This window comes from Metopolophium dirhodum, chromosome 3 (assembly GCF_019925205.1).
Source record: "Metopolophium dirhodum isolate CAU chromosome 3, ASM1992520v1, whole genome shotgun sequence".
NCBI lineage: Eukaryota > Metazoa > Arthropoda > Insecta > Hemiptera > Aphididae > Metopolophium > Metopolophium dirhodum.
Genome location: NC_083562.1, coordinates 16890896 through 16905958, shown reverse-complemented (window position 1 = coordinate 16905958; position 15063 = coordinate 16890896). Strand labels below are relative to the sequence as shown.

The 15063-nt window shown below is 27.5% G+C and overlaps 2 protein-coding genes across 2 annotated transcripts; both read right to left on the bottom strand.

The window, feature by feature from the left end:
• Nucleotides 1-1233: 1233 nt before the first annotated feature.
• On the bottom strand, nucleotides 1234-2361 carry LOC132940568 (uncharacterized). Its single transcript, XM_061008299.1, has 4 exons — nucleotides 2353-2361; nucleotides 2003-2293; nucleotides 1750-1914; nucleotides 1234-1666 (listed from the first exon to the last, which is right to left on the bottom strand). The coding sequence occupies exons 1-4, from the start codon at nucleotides 2359-2361 to the stop codon at nucleotides 1235-1237; spliced, it is 897 nt and encodes a 298-aa protein (XP_060864282.1). The 3' UTR covers nucleotide 1234.
• A 5396-nt stretch (nucleotides 2362-7757) lies between these two features.
• On the bottom strand, nucleotides 7758-11172 carry LOC132941894 (uncharacterized). Its single transcript, XM_061010124.1, has 4 exons — nucleotides 10744-11172; nucleotides 10207-10285; nucleotides 10039-10112; nucleotides 7758-9504 (listed from the first exon to the last, which is right to left on the bottom strand). Exons 1-4 carry the CDS (start codon nucleotides 11071-11073, stop codon nucleotides 7789-7791), a joined length of 2199 nt encoding a protein of 732 aa, XP_060866107.1. The 5' UTR covers nucleotides 11074-11172; the 3' UTR covers nucleotides 7758-7788.
• Nucleotides 11173-15063: the final 3891 nt, after the last annotated feature.

Below are 15063 nucleotides of genomic sequence, written 5' to 3'. Positions count from 1 at the left end.
TATATATAAATTACTTTATTCACAATAATATCATCAAATATACTTGGTAAAATCATAGGCTGACTGACCGTTTTCGCTCAGAATCGTTTTTCTTATACAATGATATTATATCATTGAATTCAAATTTGACACCATCCATTACAGTGACCCACTTGTATTCTACTGTACAGCAGAGCGACATCCACTTATCCACCTTTTTTATAAATACATTTTTATAGTATTATGTTTATATACAATACATTTATATAGGTTACAACTAGTGTCGATCAAATTACATAATTTAATTGTAATTGCTGACTACAACGCCTACACAGCACACGCAGAGCGAATTTCATTTAAGTATATCCAATCTGCACTGATCAGTTATCGTGTCACACGCACATTTGACGTATTAACATTTGTTTCTAATATTCAAAGCATTATGTTCGCTTTGATTGTTCAGAAAATGTTCGGTCGACTAACAATATTAAGTTATAATATTCTACTACTCTCGTCTGCCGTTTGTGGAAACTGTAAAATGTCGTGTCAAATTACATAATTTAATTGTAATTGTTGACTATAACGTCTACACAGTACACGCTAAGTGAATTACATGCAGCAACTCTGCAACGGATAGTAGCGATAGGATTAAGGTATTGAAACCAAGATTTTATGCAAATCCCATTTCTTTATAATATTGTTTTATGATATGTATATTAATATTTAATATAGATAAATAAATAATACATCAATGCATAAAAACAAAATATTAAAATTAAAACGTATATTATTGTGGTAGGCAGTGTACCTGATCGTTAAAATTAGACACAATAATAATGTTGGTAATGTTTGATGAATTCACTTTAATAGTATCGTCCTATTTAACAATCATAAAAATGTAACTATAAATAATATGTAGCTAATAGCTATGTATAAACACTAATTATAATTCAATACCTAGAAAATTAAACAAATATCAAAGCAATCATCAAGGTATGTGGGTACTTTTTGGTTTCGTATTGCGATGAATGCAATTGAAGTTTAGACTATAATATTATGCTTTCGTTTGATCTTGATATTGAATAATATTATATTAAAATATGGTAAATAACAGGACCCTCAGGTCAGATATCAAGTGATATCTGGTTATTATTGAATATGCGAGTTTAGTTGATATTTTTTATTATATTTTATTAAAAATATATTTATAAACAACACCTCTGTTTAATATTTATTGTAGAATTTTTGTTTTTGTCTAAGACCCAATGAGCTTGGCGCCTTTCTCTTCTAGTTTTAATGACAGAGGCTGACTGTGAAACCAAGCTTCATCCAAAACGGACTCTGGATCGGTTTCCAAAGCCGGGTGCACAGTGTTCGGCAGAGCCACGTTGTAGCCCGGGAACCAAGTGGGAGGCGTAGACCCCCTAAGCACAGCCGCCGATTGATGGGGCTCTCGAGTTTCCAACAACAAATTGTGGGGCGCCTCCTGGTCGTCGGTCGTGGACGCCTGTTTGTCGGGAAAACTCCCGCCTAGCAATACCTGCAAATCGTCGACATTATCTATTGTCGTCGCTTCCGCCAAGGACACGTTAATCCTGGGAATAATAGTGTCCAGGCGTGAGCCTGGTTCCATTTCCGGATCCTTTACGTTTATGACGGTCGGAGGTGTATGAGGTACGACCATATCCTACACGTAAAACAATTATTATTGTAAATATTGATATGTATGAAGCGTTGAATAGCGAGTGGGTATAATGTGAACCGCCTTACTTCGGTTGATATGGCTGCTGTAGGACCGATTCCTACGAGAGGAGCCTCGACATTTCCTTTGGCAAACAGGTGTTCGTACACTTGGATCGGATCAGTTTTCATGCTTAGTCCGTTCTCGATTGATCTCATTATATAAGCTAAATACTGTGGATCTACGTTGGTTTCCTTAAATATCGGTAATAAATATCGCCAGATGAGTAAATATTTAACACAATCTACAGTGGACAAGACAATGATAATATAAATCCCTTACGGTGTCCTCTCGGTTTTCTTTGGACGTGGCGTCGTACATGTCGATTATTTTCTTTTTCGGTCTTCGTTCATCCAGTATCGTGATGCCACCCAAAACTTCAGACAGTTCAATATCCTTGTTTTCTGCTTCGACCAACTTTTGTACAGTTTGTAAAGTTACTTTGCATTTTTCAGCGGGACATGGGCATGGGCAACAAGGCGTAGGACGGGCAGCTTTGGCTTCAGCGGGCTTTTTAGATGGATTGCCGTAGCATCGACAATCGTCAATTTTATATCCCTGCGCAATAAGTAATATATTATAAAAACATATCGTAAGTATTATTTATTTTCTTTTAATCAATTTATACTCACGGTTTCCATTTTAATTATTTTTAATATTTTTTTTGATAAAATTAAATATAAGAACAAATGAGCCTTTATATATTTATTTAAACTAGATTTCGGATTATCTATTATAAGTATATAATAATACTTCTGAAACTAATGAAAAATAAAATAATATATAAATTGTTTTGTTTATTATTTTTAAATAATAAATGTTGGTGACAGATAAATACATTTGAACTCCATTGCAACCAAATATAACTGTGTAGCAAATAACTTTTGAACCAGCGTATAAATATGACAATTCGAAAAATAAATTGAACAGAACAAAAAATTACCTTGAAACTAAAACCATTCACACAATTTATATATAATATTTTCAGTCTAAGAATAATAATAATATTACGTTTGAAACAAGGCATATTTTGTTTTTATTAAATAAACATTAAATGTTTTAATGTTATATAACTAGTATAATATAATAATATATATTCTATCGTATGTTTTTGTATATAATACAATATTACCTGCAGGTTTATTATCTTATTTATCAAACTGTTTATAATATCATAGTTGTACTATTTATCATCATGTTATTTTTTATATAGATCACAAATAAATTAATAATTTCAGAAAATATTTTTTTGAGCATATTCTATACAATAATTTATGCATGTTATTCGATTACGGATTACAACGATTGATTTAATATTTTAATATAGGTAAGTAGCATTGTAATATTACAAAATCCCTACTCCTCGTGTTCTTAAAAGGATATATTTGTTTTATTGTTTTTACTTTCTGGTGCAATTGTCTAAACATTTAGTACAAACCTGTGTTCACGTGTTTGTGCCCCGATAAACTTAAATCGTGTCGGTTCCGTTTTATCGAACCGACTTACACAAGTTTTTTTTGTTCACATACCAGCTACACACACAAATACATTTCTTAGTAGGATTTTAGTCTAAATAACGTTTTTCCATTGCGTTTAAGAGTTAAGACTGTAAAGCGTGTAATTCTCAGTCTGCCAGTTTTTATGCTCTTAACATCACGCGATGTTAAAACGTCGTCATTTGTATTTATTCGCAGGTATTTGCGTCCATTTGTCATCACTTGATATTCATGGTTGTCGTTATTGATGTTATCATCAGGCACTAGTCTAGAGAATCATAAAGAACGGCAATACGTCAGAAGGTTTTAGTAAGTGTATTTACAAAGGGCCGTCCCTAACGCAGGGCAAGCGGGGCCTTCACCCCAGGTTTCGCATTTTTGACATATTATACATATTATGCAATATATACTCCTATACAATCTAATTGTCAACCTTGTAGTATTTAGAAATATTTTAACCTAATTATAATTATTCAACATTTACATAGTTATAAGTTAATACAAATTGAATATTTAGTGTTCAAATATTATTTTGATCATCGCATTGGAAATCATATTTATTTAGAGGACGTCATACTCGCATGAGCTATCTCCGTTTTACTAATGCATACAACATTGCATATTTTTTTTCTAAAGTCATGAATCATAATAGAGAACACTCGTCCATCTAATACTTGTAGTAACTTAGTAAGGAATAAAATAAAATAATAAACATTTTATTAGCATCAAAACATAGTATGTGATATCATTCACAATGTTCTAATCGAATCAAAATACAATAAACAAGTAGTTGACATTAAAAATAAATCTAATATTTTATTTTTAATTATTCGAAATCAATTGTACGTCAAAAAAAAATATATAATTTTATCGTTGATTAAGTAGTAATAAATAACCAAGTATAAACTAAATGAAGTCTACGTAATCGTGTATGTATATATATACGAGTATAATGTTTAAATTTAAATTTAAAATATATAATGAAAAGTTTGCAAATGACTTGAGAGTCGTAGGAAATGATCGCAGAAAATAATTAATTGTGATAGTTGTCGGAATAAACTTTTTTTATTTATATAATCGTAAATCTTTTTGTCGATTTGAAGGTACCTAAGATTTGCGTATGTCTAAAAATAATAAATGACTGTCGGTGCTCCATCGGTTATCCTGTCACAAAAACAGTTTTTTTTAACCTGGATTTTAATGAATCTAAAAAAAATCATTGAATAAATAAAACTACGATCTGCAAAGAAATAGACAATTTTATACACAGTTCATAATGTATCATGAATATAATATAATGACACAGTTTCTTATGAACATAAACATTTTTAATGTTTTGCAAACTCTAATTATGAAAACTGTTTGATCATTATCTACCCTTTTTTCTAAACAATGCAATTCTTATGGGTACAGCTATTATATACCTACCATTACAAAGATATCACATACCTATATTTGACATAAGTATATTTTTGAGTAGTACAATTGTGAATTCTTAATTTTTAGTGTAATCAAATTATAGTAAATATAAATTTATTAATTTTAATGATATTGAATGGTTTAAATATGGAATTAGAATTTATGTCATAAAATTGAAAATAATATTTATACATTAACTTCTTATAAACACCACAAGTTTACTGAAACCAAATCAAAAATTACATTAAAAAAGTTTTATTCTATGGAGTATGGGTTGTTTCTGGTGGAAAATTGATCTTGTTATCATTTTGAGGAGTAAAAAATACATCTCTGTACTTTTAAAATTGACAGGAAGGACAAAAAAAATTAAGGAAAAACCAGAATTTGTACGTAAAACCAGTTTTTGGTCAAATTGATTTTGTTTGTTTTTTTGTCGTTTTAAAACTGATAACTGTAGAGAAATTAATTTGATTAATTTTTATTAGAATTACAAAGTTAATCATAGTATTCAAAGTATCCAGTTAAAAAATATTAATCAGATATAGTCACAATTTTACATTATAATCGTTTAAAGTTAAAATATATACGAGATTCATCAAAATCACAACAATTTGCAAATTATTTTTTTGTTAAAAACGCATAACATTTTCTATTTTAACACCTAAAGTTAAAAAATGAAATACATAAATCCTCATAACCTTTTTTACTTAATATTAAAAAAAAGTTTAGCGTTAAGCCACATAAATAGTTTATGAGCGATTTAAGTTCAAATTTTCACGATATTTTATACCATTCAAAAATGTAATAACAACTTATCCTCTAAAAGTCTAAAATTGTTTGTTATTTTGTTATTATTCAAAAAATATTAATCGTAGAAACTTTAAAATTTATTTTTAATAAAGAATGAAATTTTCAAAATATTTAGACTAATTTTAAGCTATTATAAAAGTAATAATTTTAAGTTCAAATTATGAGAATAATTGTTGATATTAATTTTTAGTCTTGAGCAATAAGCTTGAAAACTTGATACAAGATTCCACATAAGTTAATATAGCAATTTAAAACAAAATGGGAATATGGGCCGATGTTTATTGAAAAATAAATATTTAAGTTAATTTGTTGTATATCAAAAAATATTATTCGCGGGGACTTACAAGTTACATCTTTTAGTTATTATATGTATATTATTTCTTAGTGTTTACCATACACAATGCATTTTTCGAAGTATTTAGATTAACTTTAAGGTTTATGAATCATAAAACTTTTCGCGCTGTTAATACGTGGTAAATCGGTATATTGGCTTATAAGTTAATAACAGCTAATAATATCAAATAATATTATAATACAACTGACCGTATTATTAATAGAAAAATAAATTACTAATAGGTAGTAATATCTTCTTTTTATTCTTCACCCTTCACTCCCAACTATATATGTGTCACCTTTGTCCTATACCACTAATCTCTATATAGCTCAGTCCCCTACATCTCATTTACTTACACTGGATATTTTCATATAATTTCCTATTATATTTATCCATCACTTCTTTGGTCTTTTTCTCTCTATCTTTCCTTCAACATTTATTTCCTTGATCACTTTTTCAACCTCTTCTTATAATATTACCAAACCATATAACCATACCAACCTATTTCCCTCATTTTAATAACAATATAAAATGTATAATATATAATAATAATATTATATCCTTAGAGATGTAGACTGACACACAGTCTCCACCATAGCGTAATTACTCTATGGTCTTCACTCAGATTCGTTTTTCGTATGCAATGATTTATCATTGAATTCAAATTCAACACATCCATTACCTATTCAATCACGAGGTACACTCGACATCAACTATAAAGTTAACAGCAATTTAATTACCCAGTAACTTACTCGAGTTCTTTACATTTTTATTTTAAGTTTATAATGGTATAATATAATATGTATATTTACAATTATAAATATTCTATAAAATGTATAGAGTTTTTAAATAAATTCATGTTTTATATACGATATATACCCACGTCCCACATTAAAACATTTTATTTTTATTTTATTATATCGATTTGAATTAAAATGTTATATTAGTTAACAGTTTTATACGACATATATTAAATATTAATCAAACAGTCTAAATAATGACCATATATAATATTGGAGGAAATATTTTAACATTAAATTACGTAACTATCGCATAATCACATGATTCAAATTTGAAATTCACTGTAAATTTGTTTAATTTTGATCTAAAAATTGTAATTCTTATCATAATAATTCATAACCGTCCTTATGTAGGTACTTAATTAAAAATATGAAAACGCAAAGTCATCAAAACATTATTTGTGTCAAAAATCTGATAGTTTGAAATGTTTGAATAATTAAATGATGTTTTTTTTATTGCGAATGACTTATTGATGATAATAGTGGTTAATGATATTAGTATAGAGTAATTAAATGTTTACAAGTTATTTATATAAATATTATACTGATACTCAGTGTTGGGATTAGATAAGTACTTTTTTATCTAGATAAAGATAAAGATAACAGGACAAAAATGTATCTAGATAAAGATAAAAGATAACACAATTCAAATTTATCTAGATAAAGATAAAAGATAAATACATTTTTATCTAGATAAAAAAAAGATAATTTTTTTTAACACATTGAAATCAAAAACATTTTAAGACTACACCTTTCATACTACTTAGTACTTCAATATTATATAAGCACCAGCTATATGTTTAAATTAATGTTAGCAGTAGCCAGTAGACATTATATATTAATCAATAACTAAGTTATAACTGAAAAAACATTTTTAATATTAAGTATAAATATCAAGAAAAAACTACCTTTTTTACACGACTCGTCACTGTCAATTTTAATTAGTATAAACATTCACAATAGTTTTAGTATATATATACATTTTTTTAATAAATAAAAAGTTATTTTTACCAGGTTTAGGTTAGGTACTAATACCATGATACTATGTACATTGTATAAGTATTTACTATACAATAAATAAAAGAATATTTATTTTATGTTATGCTCATGACATAATGATATAATTATATAATAAAATTATAAATATAATATTAATAACATTAAAGATACAACAAAGATTAATATACTATATTTTATTACATCAATATATTATTTATTCAAACACCTACAACACAACAACATTTCAAATGTTTTGTCAGTAAGACGGTTTCTTCTTGGAGTCAATATTTGGGAACCGCTGCTAAACAATCTTTCTACCGGTGCGGATGATGGTAGGGTTGTATTGTATTTGAGGAAAACTTTTTTAACAATGGGTAACATATCTAAAATATTTAAATCTTTTTTTTTTGTATCAAAATAAGAAAGCGCTTGTACACTTGCTAGATTTGTACTTTTAGCATTACTTTTTAATTTTAAAGGTCTAACATCTTGAACAGAGCCATCTCCACTAAGAATGTCATAAAACTCATGGTCACTACAATCACTATCATCAGATTCATTACTCATATCAAAATTATTTTCAGTTATATTTAATACATTACATTCTGACAAAAATAATTTTTTGCACATTTCTAAATGCCTTGCTGGTACCCACCCAAGTTTGAATTTTGGGAGACTAATAGCCGATAAAATAAATGGTTTGCTTTTAGAAAGCTCTAAATCAAACAAATAATTGAATCTTTTTTCAAGACTAAGAACAATTGAAAATGCTAATGGCTTGCAATAAACTAAATGCGTTGCTTGAATTAATTTCAATCTTAAAGCAATTATAGTGGGTGCAACATACCCTAAAAAACATGTTTTTTCACCTTGTAACAGATCAAGTGATGTGGCTAGAGGCTCCATAACAGAACAATATTCCTCAAGAAAACTCCACTCCAAAGTTTTGATTTTTTTTAATTTTAGGTTATCAAAGGCAACACCCAATTTTTCCTTATTAGCCACAACTTTTCTGACTGCATGGAACATTGAGTTCCACCTAGTTATAATTGGTACGGGGAACTTACAATGGCATATCTCATATACTTTATCCGACGCAACTGAGCTTCTACTTAAGAGGTTCCAAAATAAATTTAATTTTGCAAATATAGCCTTGGAGATATTATTATATGACTTGTCTGCAATTTTTGCCACATCAGTAGTAGCGATTAAACTTAATGTATGAGCAGAGCAGGTCAAATGGTTTGGCAAAGTTAAGTCATCTTCAAAATCGATTGAATTAGACGGTATAAAATTGGAAATTAATTTTGTTACATCAACAACTTCAACCTCAGCACTTGTATCATCAACCTCGTCATCAGTATCACTTTTTTCACTACTTGATGATTCATCACTAGTACCGTTAAACCAGTTACTATTAGTAGTACTATCCTGATTATTATTTTCAATTGTGGGGGTGGAAAAAATTCTGAATGCTTTTCCAAAATTTGTGGCATTGTCAGTCACAGTATGTGAAATTTTAGAATTATTTATTTGAAATGTTTGGGTAATTGTACTAAAAACTTGAGCTATATTTATATATGTATGACTACCTTTTATTCGCCGACAACCTAGTATGTATGAGTGCCTGATAAAAGTATTCTCATCAAGAAAATGGCATGTCATTCCTAGGTAGCTTTTGTTGTTACACGACCATATATCAGCTGTTGTGCATATATATGTTTGTTTTGATATTAAGTCCGTCAACATTGTAACATAAGAATTATACCTTAAATGTAATTCTTTACTTATAACTTTTGTGTTGGGAAGTAAAGCAGAATCAGTTATTCCAGCAAGGCCCATGATAAGTCTTCTGAAGGATGGTTTTTGGCAGGTTGCGAGTGGTCTCATCTCTTGTACTATGTAGTCAAAGACTAGGTCAGTAATCTAAAACCAAAAATTAATTAATATATATAACTAAATAAGCAATCAACATAAACCAAAATTGTATAAATTGAATATTACAACTTTATTTCTCAAAACAGTAATATAAGAAAAAACACCTTTCAAACTTTGTAAACTTGATAACTTTCAGTTATACAAAATAATATTTAAAAAAATGTATACTTTAAATTGTTTTATTTACTTTTTTAATTACTAATTACTATTACTGTTTCTAAGAACTTTATTATTTTCATAGTAAGTAATTGTTGTATAAGGTATAACTGATCTATTAATTATTATTATATAAGTATTAAGTAGGTTCATAATATAGTATATACAACATTAAAAAATACCTATTTAATATTTTACTTATATGTATAAGTATAATGTACCTACACAGTACTTATATTAAATAATAGGTATATCAATTGAACATTATAAATTATTATACCTATGTCCTTGACTTTAATAAAATAAAAAAGTTTTTAAATAATTTATTAATATTTATTATTAGTTATTCAACACTAATTAACTCACTTTATTTTTTGATATCTTCTTTGACTGGCAAAATTGTAGTTGAATTTGTGACTGGCGATTTGATGATGTTACATCTACAAATATTAATAGGTATGTTGTAAATTATCATGCGGTTAATACAAAGATAAAAGATTATGATTAAGATATAGGTACAATTAATTTACTCACTTGAATCTGATATGGTAATGTTTGATTTCTTTTTCTCTTTGCTCTTTTGTAATTTTGTCAATATTGATGAATGCTTATACTAAAACAGCCAACAGATATAACAGGTATTTTATTACATTACTTAAGTATTATCTGAATAAATCTGATACTATCAGTATTCAGTAGTAATGAATACCTATAAACTTTTATTTTATGTTTTGTTCAGTTTCTCGCAATGACTATTAGTTATTAATTATTACTTATAAGGTACCTAGTATTGGTTATTGAGTATTATAATATTATATTTTTATTTGTTTGATAAATAAATTATAGGTTTACTGTATACACGGTGACACCAAACTCAACTTAAAATGGGGTGGCAAACTAGTAAAAAATTACCAAATACCCACCCATCCAGAACCGTTAAATTAAACATATGCGGCTATACCTCAACGTTATCATCAGACACTTTTGATTCCTAGTACTAATTTATTATGAAACACTCAGTATCTATCCGTCAAATACATATTATAGGTAGGTATGGTAATAGGTACTTACCTTAATATGACTTAAAAAATTCCCTGTTGAATTGATTTGACCCTGTATGGTTTTGGAACATGTTTGACATTCAGCCGTTAGTCTTTTCTCATCAACTTGTAAAACTTTATAAAACTGTCCATCAAATAAATAGTGGTTTGAAAATAATACATCAACATCAGTCGTATTTTTCTTTTGATCAATCTTGATAATATCGGTAGTTGTAGGCGTTTTAGCTGATGTAGGATCGTCAATAATCTCGTTGTTTAGTACAACAGTGGCATTCGAACTTGATAGATTATCATTTTTCTTATTTGGATAATTCACTGAACTTGTTAGAAATCGCTTCATAATTGTAACACACGATAAACAGACAGTGTAAATAAATACTTGAAATAATAATATTTTAAACTTAAAATACACAAAGACAAACACGTGTCAATAGTTGTCGACTAACTAACGGAGTTTGGACAATTTCTGATTCGTCAGTTGGATGACGACCGCACTCGCTACAGACTGTGGTTATATTATTATTTATATCTTTGTTTATACATTTATCGAACCGGACGATTTATAACCACTGCGGGTGTAATCGGACAATGTGTTCGCGCTCTTAAAGCTATATCCACTGTAATCAATTTTTTAAATAACAGTAATTACTATTTATAGATTTTTGAACCCAACTGTTGTGGATAAGTTTGATAAATGACAAAATGTGCAGAATTCCGGGTAAACAATGTACCTACACTGTTACAAATATAATGTAATGTGCTTACTTATTAGTTATTAGTTTATTACTGATAAAATAATAATTACGTAAAGTCCGTAAAGATTTATAATAATATCAACATGGCTTCGATTACATAAAATACTAATCATACCCAAACCCAATTAAAAATTCAAGACCCATGTCCCATTGCAGTTGGTTGCCGCAGTTGACCCGCATCGGTACAATACTCGTCGGGACTAGGAAAACACAATTAAATAGGTGGTATATAGCTCTTACTCTTCCTAAAAATAACTTATAAGACAGTAATCATTTACTGTTTACGAGTCACCAATACAAGATAACGATGCAATGTAGGTATATTTAAGTACCGTTTCCGGGCCCCTAACGAAAATATCAATAATAAAATATAATACCTACCTAATAAACAATATTATTATGAACATAATTTTTTTTTACTGAGATGACTCGACAATTCAAATTTAAAGTATTGGGTAATTATCATAAAAATAAATTGACAATCAAAATGAGTATTTTAATTTTTTGTTTAGAGATGAATTTATCTAGATAAATTTATCTAGATGGATAAATTATTTATCTTAGATAATTATTTAGATAAAATGCAACTATTTATCTAGATAAGATAAAAGATAACTAAATAATTATCTAGATAATTTATCTAGATAAATTTATCTAGATAAGTCTCAACACTGCTGATACTTCTTTCTGAAGCAAAGCTTAATCTTCTTATATGTATTTACAATAATGTATCCTGCAGTTGATATAATGATATAGATATTGAAATTTATTATAAGTGATGATAGATATATTTTTTTGCTATACCATTCGGCATTCAATTATTTTATGTTCGTGTATTATTTTATACAACATGTATTACTCAAGTAAAGTTAAAATGCATTTATTTATGATAACTATACTAAAGTAATTTTCGTTTATAACCATTTGAGATACTCTTAATATATAAATAGTATGTTGCACATTACCTAACGTCCTAACCTACCATATTATGTAACTGACTTAAGTCCAAAAAAAATGCATTAAGGTTGGTAGTATAAATTAAATATGCCTACACACTTAAAAATTAATGAAAATCGTTTTAAGCATCAAAACTTTATATGGTACCTATATATATTTAAAATATGTTGTTAGTATTCTTAATATTCTTAATGTAAATTAAATTGAATCTTAAAATCATAATATTATGTGTGTTAATGATAGGTATTAGGTATTGTATCATAATGTCTTCATTCAAACGAGTGGAATATACATAAAAATAAATAAACAAAGAAATGTATTCATTAGACAAAAACCACTATTGTATATTATTTGAATAGGTTTATATACGATCAGTAAGTGTGATGGTGATTAAAAATTATAATGTATACATATATATTATATTATTATATAATATGTATAAATGGTACCATGTTTGTTATTTATTTGATCCGTTGATACTGTATAATATAATTTGCAGTGGTCACATTGATTCCATATATTAATATATAGGTTCTCGTTAGTGCTTTTAATAATAGATAAGTAATGTTTAGTTTATTATATTATATATTATTTAATACACATTCTGTACTATATGTAGTGTATTACTTAATGCCACGAGTCATAAGAGTATATTTTTATTTTACTTTTGTTTTAATGTGTAAAAAAATAGAATTTTAAAAGTATTTATGACGAGATCTAAAAAATGAAAATAATAAATATTTCCGACTCTGCCGTATTTTATATGAGAATCGTATTTACAATAAAATTGTATGCAACTATGCAAGTCATTGATGTGGCATCCCCACATGGGTAATTAAATTAATAAAATGCATTCTAACGGTTGGTAAATGGGCACAATGCGCCTAGTTAGAGTGGTGTTGAATTTTAAATGAATAATTATTATAGTGTTCGTATACGGGGGAAGCGGAATACGTATATATATAATATAAATTCAACGAGCACCCCTAAAGTAATACGTATAAAAATTGCTTGTACAAAGAAATGTCAATTGTTAAACAACCCCAAAGAATTCAACCTATTGAAACGACGATGTTTAATTAAAACTTTGAAACGTTTAAATGCATTCGAAACGATATGGTGACGTCAACATGAAAAAAAAATACTGTGACTAAAAGAACTGTGAAGTTGTCATTAAAAGGCTTAGGTTTGTATAATAAAGAATTTCGAACGGGATTTATTGACCGTGAAGACTGCAGCTGCAAAAAGTTATTTGTAATCCCGTGCATTGACAATTAAAAAATATACTAGCTGTATCGGATGCTCAACTACTAATTTTCCATGGATATTCATCCTATCCTCCTTCAAATATAGCTGCAATAGTAAATAAATTGAATTATATAGATGTAATAAACATATCAAAATAAGCTTAACATAAAATGCAAAATGCAAATTCAAAATGCTTCATGTTATAAAGAAAGTAACAATATTTGTTGCTACTTCTATACCAAACCATGCATACTCAGAATTTAGATCAAACTCAGTTTATATTTTATGACAGATACTTGTATTATGCAAAATACTACATTCATACGTGTATGATTTTTTTTCAATCAAAATAAATTGCCTAAATAGTAAAATATATAGGTACATAATATTATATTAAATAACTAATTGGATTTTTTATGACTACAAAATAGTATAATGGCAGCCGGAATGTGAGTTGTAGAGTACACTGTATATATGAACATTAAGTCATATTCCAATCACACATCTTTCTTTAAGTTCATTTTTGCTTAATAATAATATATAATATTCACGGTGATCAGAATATCGTGTTACAAAAATGATTGTAGGTCATAACAATTATAATATATGCATATTTTATGACCAGTGGTCGCTCTGTATATATGTATACTGCAGTATACAAGTACCTATTCCAAAAAAGCTTACAAATGTAGAAGTGGTTGGAAGAAAAACGTATTATTTGACGTTGTTCGCTTATTTCCTTGCTTGTCTATTACGTTTGAATCAATTAAATACGTACAATGTCGAAATTATTTCACAAAATATAACTATTTAAGTAAGTAATAATAATAATAAATAAATAATAGGTTATTTTTTGTTAATATTTGGAATTAGCAGTTTGAACCATTTATTACTTAAAATTACTGCTTATAACAGCTGTATGCAGTAAATAATAAATATTATATATTTATCAAATTAGTAATATTATAATATGTCAATGTTAATGAGTAGTAGAAATTAATATTATAATTTAAGAAATGTACTTATTGTAACTATTAAAACAAACTCATAATTTCATTCTGCATAAAAGTAGCATAAATAGCATTTTTATAAAATAACTTATTCATTATTAACTTTGACGTTTTTAGTTTATTTATTGATGAAAAATAAATTATACACTATTCTTTTGGATCCAATTCCCATATTATCAGTTATCACCACATATCATAACCACGTCTGTGTAACAAAGGCCAAAGCACAACATTATTATTAAATAAATGAAAGACAAATAATTGTTTTATCCCGACACTGAAGTTCAAATTCCCCACTGTTTTGAATCAAATATTTATGCATATCGACGACTTATATAAAAGACGTATCATAATATAGTT

What these genes read in the sequence shown, in the direction of transcription:
- LOC132940568 (XM_061008299.1), bottom strand. An exon ending in AAGAAAACCGAGAGGACACC is followed by an intron (nt 1,915 to 2,002) that starts GTAAGGGATTTA and finishes CCGATATTTAAG; the next exon opens with GAAACCAACGTAGATCCACA. An exon ending in CAGCAGCCATATCAACCGAA is followed by an intron (nt 1,667 to 1,749) that starts GTAAGGCGGTTC and finishes TTTTACGTGTAG; the next exon opens with GATATGGTCGTACCTCATAC.
- LOC132941894 (XM_061010124.1), bottom strand. Translation starts at nt 11,073, where the DNA reads ATGAAGCGATTTCTAACAAGTTCAGTGAATTATCCAAATAAGAAAAAT. An exon ending in CATTACCATATCAGATTCAA is followed by an intron (nt 10,113 to 10,206) that starts GTGAGTAAATTA and finishes TAATATTTGTAG; the next exon opens with ATGTAACATCATCAAATCGC. An exon ending in AGAAGATATCAAAAAATAAA is followed by an intron (nt 9,505 to 10,038) that starts GTGAGTTAATTA and finishes TTTTGGTTTTAG; the next exon opens with ATTACTGACCTAGTCTTTGA.